Source organism: Salvia hispanica, unplaced genomic scaffold (genome assembly GCF_023119035.1).
Source record: "Salvia hispanica cultivar TCC Black 2014 unplaced genomic scaffold, UniMelb_Shisp_WGS_1.0 HiC_scaffold_1063, whole genome shotgun sequence".
NCBI lineage: Eukaryota > Viridiplantae > Streptophyta > Magnoliopsida > Lamiales > Lamiaceae > Salvia > Salvia hispanica.
This window is the reverse complement of record NW_025951320.1, coordinates 27647-40756: the sequence shown is the minus strand read 5'-3', so window position 1 is coordinate 40756 and position 13110 is coordinate 27647. Positions and strand designations below refer to the sequence as shown.

Here is a 13110-nt window from a genome sequence, read left to right as displayed (position 1 = left end):
TTGAATTGAATTTAAAACCATATGTAATCATATGTAATGATTACATAAATTTAATTACAAAATTTTGATTTAGCATATAAATCACGAGAAGAAGTTTCCCAACGCTGAGGCTCGCGTATTCAGCGACGCGCAGCCCCGGTGCAAGCGCCGGCTGCTCGTCCTCACGGAACATGCCCTCATCGTCGTTTAATTGTTCTTCGTTCTTACGATATGTGAAATTATTAAAAAAATAACAACCACGCAACGAATGTAATACCCGCTTCTTTCATTATCCTTTTCGTTGATGTTTAATGTCGACAAGTATGGGCCTAGAGCTTAAGAAACTATTTTGCTATTGCTTGCATTTTGGGCCTCTTCTTTCCCCCGAGCCCAAGTCGCACTCCACCGCGACCCTATCCAATCAGCCCATTGGGCCCGAGGCAGCAAGCCCGTCGAGGACAACAGCTGGGCAGCCCAAGTCCTCTACCAACCTGCAAGATAAAACAAGTGTTAATTGCTAAGAAACAAGGGAAATTAAGGAACTACTATTAGAAGAAAAGAAACAACCCTTCTTTGACAATAGGAGACCAAAAATTCACCAAAGAGGGCAAGTCAATTTCTGAAAATCCTCCACACCATATGGCAGCACCTGAAATGTTTATGTACCGGTCACTAGGTGGCCATATGAGAACAAGATGAAGAAAACAGCCAAATACCTAGTACTACAAATAACATAAATGCATAGTCCTTACCTCCTTAGTATACCACCAAACTCTGTTAAAGTTACTGCAAAAATCAAAGATAAGGGAGATTTGCTGCAGGAAAATAACAAAGAATTTCAACAGCCCCAATTAAGGCTACACGAGTACACATTCGTGCCTATAAAATCCTCCACACCACCTTTGAACACTCTCCTACACTTTCAAACTTTTTCCAGCAACATAGCAAGGTTGAGAGGAAGGGAGCTGAGGTTTTAAGAACTGTTTTTACCAAGGCAGCCGCAGCTTCAAGAGGATGAGCATAGAACAACAACACCATCTCGATCCCAACTTCACCACAAAGTATGAGGAGGCTAGCATGAGGAGCAAGGAGTAACAAGAAGCTTAGGATCAGCCACAATCATCAAGGATTCACCCAAGTCAAGGTAAAACACTAGCACACCCTCTGCTTTTGTTTCGAACATCATGCTAGGCTCAAGAACATAGAATCGTGGCCTTAGGAACCTCACAACAGTAGCAAGCTTCAATAATTAAAGAATCAACACTTTAGCCCCAAATACCAAGCTCATTCCAGTAACACATAATTTTTTTTTCAAAACCTCTAATTCCACATAGTTGCTGCCCTAAAACCCCAACTAAGTAAGCTAAGAATAGGATGGAAGAAACTTAGCTTAGAGTAGGGGGCAGGGCTGCACCGGGCAGCAGCTGCACAGCACGCTGCTAGAGGCGGCAGAAGAGCCCGACAGACAGGGCAGTGATACGGCAGCTCCGACGGGGACCGAACCCGGGCAGCTCGAAGGGACCGATGCTGTGAGAAAAGGGGAGAAGCCGGCGCTGCTGCTCGTTGGTCCTGAACCTGACGCCGCGAGAGAGGCGGGCAACGATGGCGCTGCTACGGCGGCGCTGCCTGAAGAAGAAGACGGCGTCGGGTGCCGAGTACAGTGGCGGCATCGCTGCGAGGGAGAGGCGGCGATGGCAGCGACGATTCCGCCGGGAGAGGAAGACCAAGTGTAGCTCGGCGTGGAGCACAGTGAGTGAGGATTATGAGAGAGAGATAGGGAGAGCCGTGCAGGAAGAGCAGTCGCCGGTTGGGGAATGATCCGAGAACACCGGAAAATTTCCGGTGACCGATTGATGGCGAACGGACACAGGAGAGAGGGAGAGGAATTGAGCCTCTGAATTAGGGATTTTTGACTTAAGTTGAGAAGAAAGAGGGGTTGAGAGAGAGAATCAGGGGAGGAGGGAGTATACGCCGGTGGAGTCCGGCGAGGAATCGGGAGGAAGAAGATTGTGGAGCCACCGATTTCTCCTCCAATTTTAGGGTTAGTGTGTGTGTTGATTTGGGGATTGTGTTTAGAGGGAGAGGCCGATAGTTTTGAGAAGAGGGAGTATTTGGGCCTCCCTTATTTTTATTTTTATTTTGTTGGGCCTCTTTAGTTTTGGTTGGGCTGCATTTTTTTTATAGGTTGGGCCACCAAATTAAATAAAGCATGGACTAAGAATTTAATTAAATCATGGACTCTCCTATGTTATGGATTAAATAATAGTCCGCTAATTATTTCCACGAGGATAAGTCTAATTTTCCGGAATTTAGTATGAGTGCTCAAATGATTAATTTTAAGAAATTATGATACGCTAACGATGAATAGACCTCGAGCCTATTTTTTTTAGTACTTAAATAAATGGCATAGGAGGTAACACCCCCTAGTTAAGTGAATAATTTTCCCCAATTTAATTAAATCATTAAATCTACTGATTTAATTAATATTCAAGAAATCTAGAACTCTTCTAGAAAATTTAGAGAAGAATAAAACGATCACGCACTTAGGATGCATTCATGTTTACGTTTAATGGATATCTCAAAATCTAATTAAGTATATGTATGTTATTTCCTAAAGGGACGTCTCCACACGTCGTCTAAGGCCAAGTTAAAGAACTTACGGATAGAGATTTTGCTTTGAGGTGGGCATTCTTTCAAAACGTGATTTCAGTATGAAAATGTGAATTTTTGCTCAAGTATGTTGTCATGCCATGTTTTGTTTTATGATTACCTATCTGCTTGGCTATGCCAATTTAAGTTAAATCGAATTCGGGTCCCAGTAGGGCCGCAAACCCTACTCGGACTAGTGTACACATAAGGGGATCGTGAGCTAACAAAGGAGTTGGCCGGTCCAGTGACCGTCGTGGAATGTGGCCACATTCCCGGTTCACACAAGGTTCAGATATGGTATATCTATGTTACGTGATTGCGCAATCAAATCTTCATGAAAAGAAAAGTATTTAGTGACTCGGGTCTTTTAAGTAAAACCCCGTGATCACTCAACTGTGGCATTGACAATTAAAGATAGAACTATTTTTGGCAATGTGCCCACTGAGTATATCAAATACTCAGCCCTGCATGTTATTTTCAAATGTGCAGGTTGAACGTGGACGAGCAGGCGAAGGTGTTGGGACAAGAATTTTAAATAAGTAGTTAGGTAGCCCAAAGTAGCATGTCTTCATACGTGCTATTTTGTCTTGGACTCTTCCGCTGCAATCTAGAGTTACGTGCTAGAAAGCTATGAACTTAGTCTTGATACTCTGAACACGTTTTGACTATGTACCCATATGCCTTTGATACTATTGACTTAAGTGATTTCATCCTTTTTATGTTGTCCCTTGATTATCGAGAATTGTTTAGTCGCGAAATAGCTACGCTCACTAGCACTAGGGAGTTGTGGTCGTGACAGAGTGGTATCAGAGCAACGTTCTTTCGCTCTGGACCCAAGAACCTTCTTTTCAAGCCTTAGTCTAGAATGATAGTACTAGACTAGAATAGTACTAAAATGGAAAGCTTAAGGGGACCCAACACCTCGACTCGTCACGTTCAACTGCAGCAATGAGGTAAGAAAGAAGTTCTTACCAGAAAATTTTCAGTTATTCATGAAAGAACTTGATAAGAGGAAAAATGATTTCTTTCTGAAGATGTTGTGAAAACATTCAAGGTTTTCAAGGAAAAGCATGTCAAGGGCTTTTTCTAAACGGAGAGCTAGAGGAAGAGGTGTTTGTTGAACAACCTAAAGGTTTTTGTGTTGAATAAGAAGAAGCCAAGGTGTACGAATTGAAGAAAGCTATATATGGCCTTAAACAAGCTCCAAGAGCCTAGAATAGCAGCATTGATGGATAGTTTCTCAAAGATGGTTTACATCGAAGTTCCAATGAGCCTTCTTTATAAGTGAAAAAAGAGAATCATGATATCATGATTGTTTGCATATATGTAGATAATCTTATCTATATGGCTACTAGCATACAGATGATAAAGGTTTACATAGATGCAAACAATGAGATGTAATCAAATGCAAACTCTAAATATTGTACAAACTCCAAACTATGATCTAGACCGTTAGAAAATGTCAATATATGACAAAATAATAGCAACAAAATATGTCAACACAGTGTTTGACATTTTATTGACATTGTATTAACTTTGTGTTGCAAAATCTTGAAATTTTACACCGTGTTGATACTTGAAGCTTGTTGATACTGTGTTGAAGAGTTTGAAGTTTGTACAATATATAGAGTTTGCATTTTATCATTACCCTGCAAACAATCATGATATCTTTATTCTCTTTTTCACATATAAAGAAGGCTCATTGGGCCTTCGATGAAAACCATCTTTGAGAAAATATGCATCAATACTCCTAGGAACAAAGAAGATACGCATCAAATATGTGAAAGAAGTTGAAATATTTGAAGCTCAAGCTGTACTTGCAGTTGCAAGTACAACACGAATAGTCTCCATTCTCACAGCTAGTGCAAAAGTTTATGTGAAGTCAATTCTTGCCTATTGCGAGTAACCCTTTGCCACAAGTCTGGCTTTGTGTTATTGAATACTTCCGTCTTCTTCATATTTTGTTTGATAGACCCATTTCAATCCAATGACATCTTTATGCATTGGTTTATCGACCAACTCCCAAGTGTTGTTCTTTTCTATCATGGCAATTTCTTCCTTCGTAGCTTTTCTCCAAATTTCTTTGCTATTTGCAACTTTAAAATTTCCCGGCTCACTAGTATAAAGAAAAAATTCGAATACCTCATATATTTCTCGTAATGAACGAGTCTTTCTTATTGGAGATTCTGGACTTAAATTTGCAACATGAGGACTTTGTAGAGTAGGATTTGGACTTTGAGGTTGAGGAACGCCATGTTCTGCTTCATCGTCTATATTTGATGATTCATAAAAATCATCTTGAGATAGATGCTCAATTGATTAGTCTTCCCAGTCCCTTGATGTTGTTTCATCAAAGATCATATATTTTCTCATGTGATTGCTGCAATCGCTATCCATGTACAATTTCTCTTGTAATTGATGTTTAGAAATCATACAAGAGAACAGTTGTTCAGCTTTGTCATTAGAAAACTGTGCTTTATTTTGCTTCCCTTCTTCCTTTTGATGGTAGCAATCCCTTTGGGAATTATTTGAATTCTCGCAATTTTTTCACTTGAAATAGCACTCATTTGTGTTATGATTATTCTTTTTGCAAATTTTGCAATAAAGACTAGAATTTCTCAATTGATCTCCTCCTCTTCCTTGGAATGATCCACCATTATTTTGAAATGTTTGTCCTATGAATTTCTTTTGCTTTGTTGTTGTTATAGGTTTGAAAAATTCCTCGACCCAAATGCTTGGCCTTGAGGCTGATTTGAAGACCTTCCAATTCTTTCTTCATGTTCGATAGTGGCAACATTGTAATCATATTTTTGTAGAAGACTTCGAAGGACTTTTTGAACTGTTTTCTTTTCTTCAATTACTTCTCCAAGACTTCTAATTTGATTCACGATCTTAGCAACTCGGGTAAGATAGATTTGCATGGTTTCACCATCTTTCTTTGATAAATTATCAAACTCTCTCCCTAGAGATTATAGTTTGGTAGACGTTGTCATTGCTGTGAAATCTTTTATTCAATATATTTCAAGCTTTTTTGGCTCGTTTGATACCATAAATCCTTGGATATATGGATTTGCTTAGCTCTTGTTGAATGAATTTCAAGGCGCTTTCATATCTCTTTACATTATTCTTGAAGTCATTTTCTTGATTTGTTTTTGTTTTGGAAATCCATCTTCCACAATATCCCATAGATCTTGAGACAAAAATATAGTCTCCATTTGATTACCCCAGTGATCGAAGTGCTTTCTTCGAATATAGGAACTTGATTTGGAGTATAAGGAAACATGGAAATACTTGATGTCATGTTAAATAACAAGGCTCTAGATACCACAATTTGTTGGGTATGAGAATCAATAATGTGCTGCGGCACTTTGATATTTGGAGAAAATACGGATATAAATATATTTCACTAAATAGTGAATATGATATTTTTATTGAATGATTCTTTTTAGTGAATTAAATGGTAGAGATTACAATGGTATTTATAGATACATACATGACTCTTCAATAGGATACATGACTATTCATCAAGGTACATGACTCTTCAAGAAGATATATGGCTCTTCATCAAAGTACATGACTCTTCATCAAAATACATGACTCTATAAGAAGGTACATGTCTCTTCATTGAGATTCATGAATGCAAATTATATTTTCAACAGAATTTACGTAATCAACTTGTATCGAAAATATTTGTCACTCATTAATCACTTCGTACTTCATTTTTTATCTTCACCTTCCATTGAATTTTAGAGCACAATAATGATTCGTCAATTTCCTTTGTCGCATTAGAACTTGCAATACAATTCCTATTTTACCAAAAACTTACTTTAGTGTCGAATTATAATCACAAAACTTTCTTCTAGTTCTTTTGGTTGTTTTCTTCTAGCCCTTCTAGTCGAATGTAGGTTATGCTTTTATATATTATGGTTTTCTAACTTATACATATATAGAAGCAGAGAGGATTTGCATGTGCATAAAACATTACTCTGCTTAGCTAAACTTTCAGTATTATGATTAATTGCTAACTAATTCACAATCACAAATTAAGACCTAATTTTAGCTATTAGATTAGAACATCTAGTGGTTGAAATAATGCACATAATAAAATTATTAAACAAACTTAAAGGGTATTCATGTCAATTCTTATAAATGATACTCCCTCCGTCCCACAAAAGATGTCACATTTCCATTTTTGGAAAAAGTTCTCTCTCACATGAATATAAAAATAATATTTTCTCTCTCCATTTAACACACAAAATAAAACCTACTAAAATCCCGTCCCACAAGTGTGATATCTTTTGTGGGACGGAGGGAGTAGTTAAAATTAATCACATTCTCTCTCATCAAAATCATCTTAAAATTTTAAATTTACGTAACTCTCTTGATTTAAATTATTTTTTCGTAAAAAATATATCAAATTAAAGGTAATGTCATGGATTCTAATGAGATCTCAATTGCACATGTTCCGACGATGATCGGATGATGAAATTTTATAATTTTTATTTCAATTTTCGTATATGTTGATAAACTGATTTTATATCAATAAATGCATCTAACAATCTCAATATAATGCATGTACAATATTAATAAAACTATGTTGATGTTTCCTGGTATTTGTGTTGAGATTCTCATGCCACTGTGTTGATATTTGTAATACCATGTTGATATAAAAAAACCATGAAAATTATTATCTTATAACATATTGACTATTTTACCATTCTGTTGCTATTTTATTTACAATTTATTGAAATACGTGAGCTTTAATTTCATCCACTCATTTTAAGATCTAATGGTGTAGAATTGGTCGTAGTTGTAGATTGGATACTATATGCATAACCCTTTGTTACTTAGTTTATACATTTACCTCCATTTTTCTTCGCATAAAAAACTAAAAATTATCAGTTCGCTAATATTTCAGAAAAGATAATTGTAAACTCGCCATTTAAAGACAAACCTCTAGGTAAAAAGAGTTAAAAGGTGTAATTTTGGTGGACACCCAAAATAGTAAAATTAGTCTATTATTTTTTGGATGGGGGTACTACTCAATACTAAAATAAGAGTTCCTTGCATAAAAAAGAGTAAAGCTGATATCCAAACCATAGTCAAATCCAAGTAATGCTTCCAAACAAATATACAAACTAGAAATGCAAATCAATACCAAGAATTAGAATGAGGCAATGTGTAGAAAGAAAACCTACTTTTCTTCTTGCTCATTTTGCAGCCTAGCTAAATCTCCCAAAGAGCCAAGACTTGCAAATATCAACGATGCCACACGAGATGGTCTTTAAAAATTATTCAACTATGTGTACATAAAATCCAACTTAAGGAGAATAGAACTTCAGTTCAACATACGTGTGCGATCCAAATCTTCTAGGCCAACCTTGAATTTCTCCGCTAACACCGCAGCCTCTACAATAAGAATACGACAAATTTCAATGATGAAAGAAAATATTTTGAAACATTGATGAAATATTTCATTGTAATCTATATTTTGGACATCATAGACAAATTGTTGACCAACATATATATTGTCTAAGCTGAAACCGAACATGGATATACATGTCGGTCAATATTGTGTCTATGATGTCCAAAATATAGATTACACAATACAAGATGACATAGAACAGTAAATGCTAGTCATGTAATATATGTGTTACATAAGAATTAGTATTGTCCAAGGCTACATAGAAATCTAACCTCATCAATAATAGGAGACACGAACACAAAGATCATAATTTCCATAGCTCTGTTGATCCTCAGCTATCTGCTTCGCTGACTCCACAAGAGACTTGTTATCAGGATCCACTTCAATCAATTCCAGTGTCGGTATATCTCCTATACCTTGTGGAATCTCCATTAAATCCCGACAAAAACGAAGCACTAGGCGCTTCAGTCTTGGAAAGTGACTGCTCTCAGTTATCCAGTGCTGGAGACCTGATCTCTCAATTAGCAAGTATCTCAGCTGAGGAAATTCTCCATCAGCTGTTTCCCACGTTTGACCAGAGGTTTGATCTACTAGCTTCAACACTTGCAGATTGGGCAGTGAACCAACAATACTCATATATTGCCAAAGAAATCTGCCACCATGCAAGGTCAACTTTTTAAGTGTCCCGGGTAAAGTAAATAGGATTAGATATAGCTGGGGGAATACTAGAAGAACAAATTAAAAGTTAGATCCCTTAAATGAAACAACTCAAATACTTGTGTTGAGAGCTTTTGAATTTCGCTTCAGCGTCCAATATTCAAAGGATCTAAAACGTCCTAAAAAGGGTCTTTAAAGGTGAGGAATTTTGGGGTTTTAAAACATAACATGGTATGAATGGTTGGACCCCGGGTGTCATCAAAATTCCCCCTTTCCCGATGCGTGTTCATTTATCATGCTTTTTGGAACAACTTGATTGTCGATAACACGAAAAAACCCTTCCCCAACTGGGCTTTTCTTATGCATAACTCTCGATGGTGGTAGAGCACGGTACATTGGGGATCCCCCCAACTTTCGGGTTAAGAGGATTCATAGATCACAAAGGGCTAGGAGATCATAAACACAAAAATTGGGGCGTTGGACTCACCCCACCAACTATCAAAAACCTCAACCCACTACACTATTAATTAGTATGGAGAAGCAAAGGGGTCGATCCCACGGAAAAAGGATGGGGGGATAAGAATCTAGAGGACTTGGGAAAATTCTGGGGGGGGGCCACGCAAATTTTGGGGTTGGGGAACTTTAAATTACTAACTTGGAAAAATGTGAGTTATCTAACAAATAGACCTAGGAAACGGAAAAAACGATGCAAGCATTCATGATGAAATAGAAATTAAAAGGAAATAGAACTCAACAACCGAAATTTACTAGACCTAGTGAACGGGGTTCCTAAAACAACTAAAAAAACGAAAACAGCGGTGGGGGGCCTTTTTAAAAATAAAACGGATGAAAAACCCAAAGGAACGAAATTCCGACTTAACTAACAACGATCTTCATCTCTTCCAACAATCTAAACATAAACATGTAAAAAACAAAAGCAAAAAACCCGGACGGAAAAGGCATCCAAATTGGGTTTGGAAATTGCGTTTAAACCCAAAAAAGGGGAGATCTACAACTACTAGATAAGAAAACAAAGAAAAACTAAACATCATAACCATCGAATTCCATCCCCCCGTTCGATCTAAAACGTCGATGCTAAATCCACTCCGACCCAAACCCAAAAGCACCAACAAAATTCATCCTCCAACCCGATTAAACGATTACCCATCAACAACGAAAACAACAACTCCTTCAAACCAAAAAATCAAGTCGAAAAGCATCCAAAGCAAATAAACAACAAACCAACATAAAACAAAAAAAACGAAACATAAATTTCATGGAGAATATTGATCACGATTCAACATCGCCAAGCTTGAACAAAAAGTCCGGATAAACAACACAAAAAAAAAAAATTAAAAGACAAATTGTTTCTTCCCCCATGAGGACGTTTTTACACAATATTCGACGACAAACAAAACAAAACCCTTAGAATTACCCCCTTGCGTGCGGTGTTAGAAAACAAAGAGAAAGTGACTAAGAGGACGTGAAAGGTGTAGATGATGATGTTCTTTTTGTATGCTCCGATTTATAGACGGGGGGTTGGCCTTAGACTCTTTTTTCGAATTTCCATTTTCCTTTTTTTGGTTTTGTGGAAAATTTTTTTTCTTTTCTCCTTTTTGCTTTTTTCCCCCCGCTTTCAGATTTTCCTTATTTCCTTGATCCCATTTTCTCTAAAAAGACTTAAAACAGGGTTTGACCCGGAAACCCCAATTTACCCCCTAACCGATGCATGAAATTGGCCTTATCACTCCTCATATCATGGAGGATAACGCTGATTTTCCCACCACTTTTTCTCCCGGTCACAAGTAAAACATTTCTCTTGACTAGATCCTCCAAAATTCTTTCCGCAGTTTACCATACTTTTTTTAAAATTTTTGGGATCGAAGAACCTTGGCAACCATAATCTAAAGCAAAAAGCAGATGTTTTATCTTCACGAAACATTGCCATAAATAAAAAACACCCTCAAATGATGGACAAGGAAATTAAAATAAATCCCCCCCAACCCTTCACTAACAATTGGAATTTTCACATTTTTTGAAACTTTTTCCAAGAATTGTTTCCCTTCAACAAAAAGAATCCATCAACCACGTCAATGGCAAGGGGATCCTACAATTTCCCCCAATCTTTTCCCCAACATCCATATTTTTTATTATCACTAAAAATCCCCGCATCTAGTAAAAGCAAAACCCGATCGGTTATGAACCCGAGAATAAAATCACCGTGATACCTTTCTAAGTTTTTACTATTTGGAGAACCAAGGATTTTGAAAGCTTTTTAGAAAAAAAGGGGAAACGGAAGAAACCCACCGATTGCAACAAATAATATAGATAAAGTAATGAGATATAAGAGAATTCCAGGAGTGGGTTCACGCATGGTTATACAAATTCCAACTACAATACCCAGCACAGCTTTATACTTTGATAGAACGAGTCATACTAGTTATGCCCATGTGGTAAAAGCGTAGATTACTAACACTAGGTTGTCAATTCTAGATTCGTAACTCCTAAAAGCTCCTAAGACCCTTGTAAAGTCCTCATTTCCAATTAATAGTGTCGTTTAAGGAAAGCTAATTGAGTGTGGATCTAACTCGCCAACCTCCTCTTACGATTATGTAGCAAGTTATATTAAATCTTCATCGAATTTTCACTCAAACATGAAGACTGAACAACTTAAGGAAGAAAGTAAAAACAAACAATATTAAATAGAAAAAAGAATTGTATAAACAAAGTCGTTACTAACACACCCCTAGAATCCATGAATTTAGTTCACATGGTAAAATAATCTAAAAACATAGAATGGGGGGAAAAAAAGTGAATATAAGAACTAAAAACAATAAAATCAAAGGTGAACCCTTTGACCCTTTTGATCTTCGCTTGTTTCCCATCTCCAACCTCTTGCACGGGAAAGAACTCTCTCAATTTTATGCTCTAGAATTATGAGGCAAAAAGATGATGAAAGTAAGGTATGAATGAAGAGATTTGAGGGTATTTATAGGGAATGGTTCGAATCCTACTAGTAGAAGGAAAAAAGGTGGCTAATTTTGGTAAAATTTGGAGAGAAAATAGGTCAATCGGCGCAGCGTGCAGCGGCCCACCCCTTTGGCCGGCCGGCCCCGTGTGTTGTCCGTAGCTTCGCCATTTTGGTAGTGGTCACCGCAAATTAGTCCAAGAGCTCGGAACTACTCGAATGGCCGCTACGCACTCCCAACGCCGCCGGGCATCTTCGCATTTTTAGCACAACTTTCTCCGGAGCGGGTCGCTAGGCTCCGGTGGTCGCTACGCATGGTGCAGCGACCCCGGACGGTTTGAACGCTCCGGACTTCCAACTTCGACTTTTCCCTTGTTTTGGCTCAAATATGCACAATTCTCACAAAACATGTCAAAATACCAAAATAGATAAAAATATGCAAAATATGGACATGAAATGCGATTTTGACATTAAAAAGACAAATAAAGGCCTTAAAACAGGCAAGATCCGAGCGTATCACATACTCCAACTGGTGGGCAATTGCTGTCTGCAAACACCTTTCCCTTAAACAAATCCCAACTTTGAGAGCCACTCATGAACCTCATCTTATGAGGAGCACAAGTAGAGTTCGGATAAACGGCTAGATCTTCTAGTCTTGTGGTAATCATGATTCGACTTCCATTAGCATCATCCGGAAATACATTCCTTATATCATCCCAAACCTTTGTGCTCCACACATCATCCATTACCATGAGATACCTCCAACCTTTTAACTTTTTATAAGCTTTCTTCATCAATATTGAAATATCATCCATCTCTAATCTAGGCATATGTTCCTCCATAATTTTAATCGAATCCACAAGACTTAAACGAACTTTCTGTGCATTGTAATCTTGTGATATTGTAAGCCAAACACAAATATCAAAATGATGTGTGATTAATGGATCGTCATAAACAGTTCTAGCTAGAGTGGTCTTACCAATGCCACCCATTCCTAATATGGGCATGACTTGAGTTTAAATGAGAGCCTCCCACAAAGAAGCTCCTTTATTGTCATCACATCTTCATCTAAGCCAACCGCGCGTTCGTAGGTAGGTGGAACTCTTTGATGCTTCTGATGATGATGATGAGAGAGAAAGAGATGAGTAAGAAGGTCGCCTCCATCACATCTCCAACAAATAAACTGAAGTTTAGCGTTACATTTTAGCTCCTTTTCAAAAGTGAAGCTTGTTGATGTTTCCTTCCCTCCATAATACATAAATTGTTCGATCATATCTTCAATTTTCTGAGCTATGTCCCTCAGCTTGGCTTCCCAACGGTTGGTTCTCTGGATAATCTTCGAGAAAGGTAAGCAAGGTGGTGATGACATACTCGCGGATTGATCTAATGTTTCTTTTGCATTGATAGAAAAGTCAGATATGGCATGATTTGT

The 13110-nt window shown here is 37.6% G+C and overlaps 2 protein-coding genes across 6 annotated transcripts; both read right to left on the bottom strand.

Annotated features, from left to right (window-relative positions):
* Positions 1–342: 342 nt before the first annotated feature.
* LOC125197892 lies at positions 343–2063 on the bottom strand. Of its 5 annotated transcripts, XM_048096406.1 has the most exons (5): positions 1298–2063; positions 880–1219; positions 732–794; positions 579–628; positions 343–470 (listed from the first exon to the last, which is right to left on the bottom strand). In XM_048096406.1, the coding sequence occupies exons 2-5, from the start codon at positions 1015–1017 to the stop codon at positions 401–403; spliced, it is 321 nt and encodes a 106-aa protein (XP_047952363.1). In that variant the 5' UTR covers positions 1018–1219; positions 1298–2063; the 3' UTR covers positions 343–400. The 5 variants fall into 5 exon arrangements, 4 of the variants coding, with proteins under 4 accessions (XP_047952363.1, XP_047952362.1, XP_047952365.1 ...); XM_048096405.1 differs by having other exon boundaries at positions 880–2063; XM_048096408.1 differs by having other exon boundaries at positions 970–2062.
* Positions 2064–12169: 10106 nt separating this feature from the next.
* LOC125197893 (putative late blight resistance protein homolog R1A-3) lies at positions 12170–12670 on the bottom strand. The gene has a single exon (XM_048096409.1). The coding sequence runs from the start codon at positions 12668–12670 to the stop codon at positions 12170–12172; it is 501 nt and encodes a 166-aa protein (XP_047952366.1).
* Positions 12671–13110: the final 440 nt, after the last annotated feature.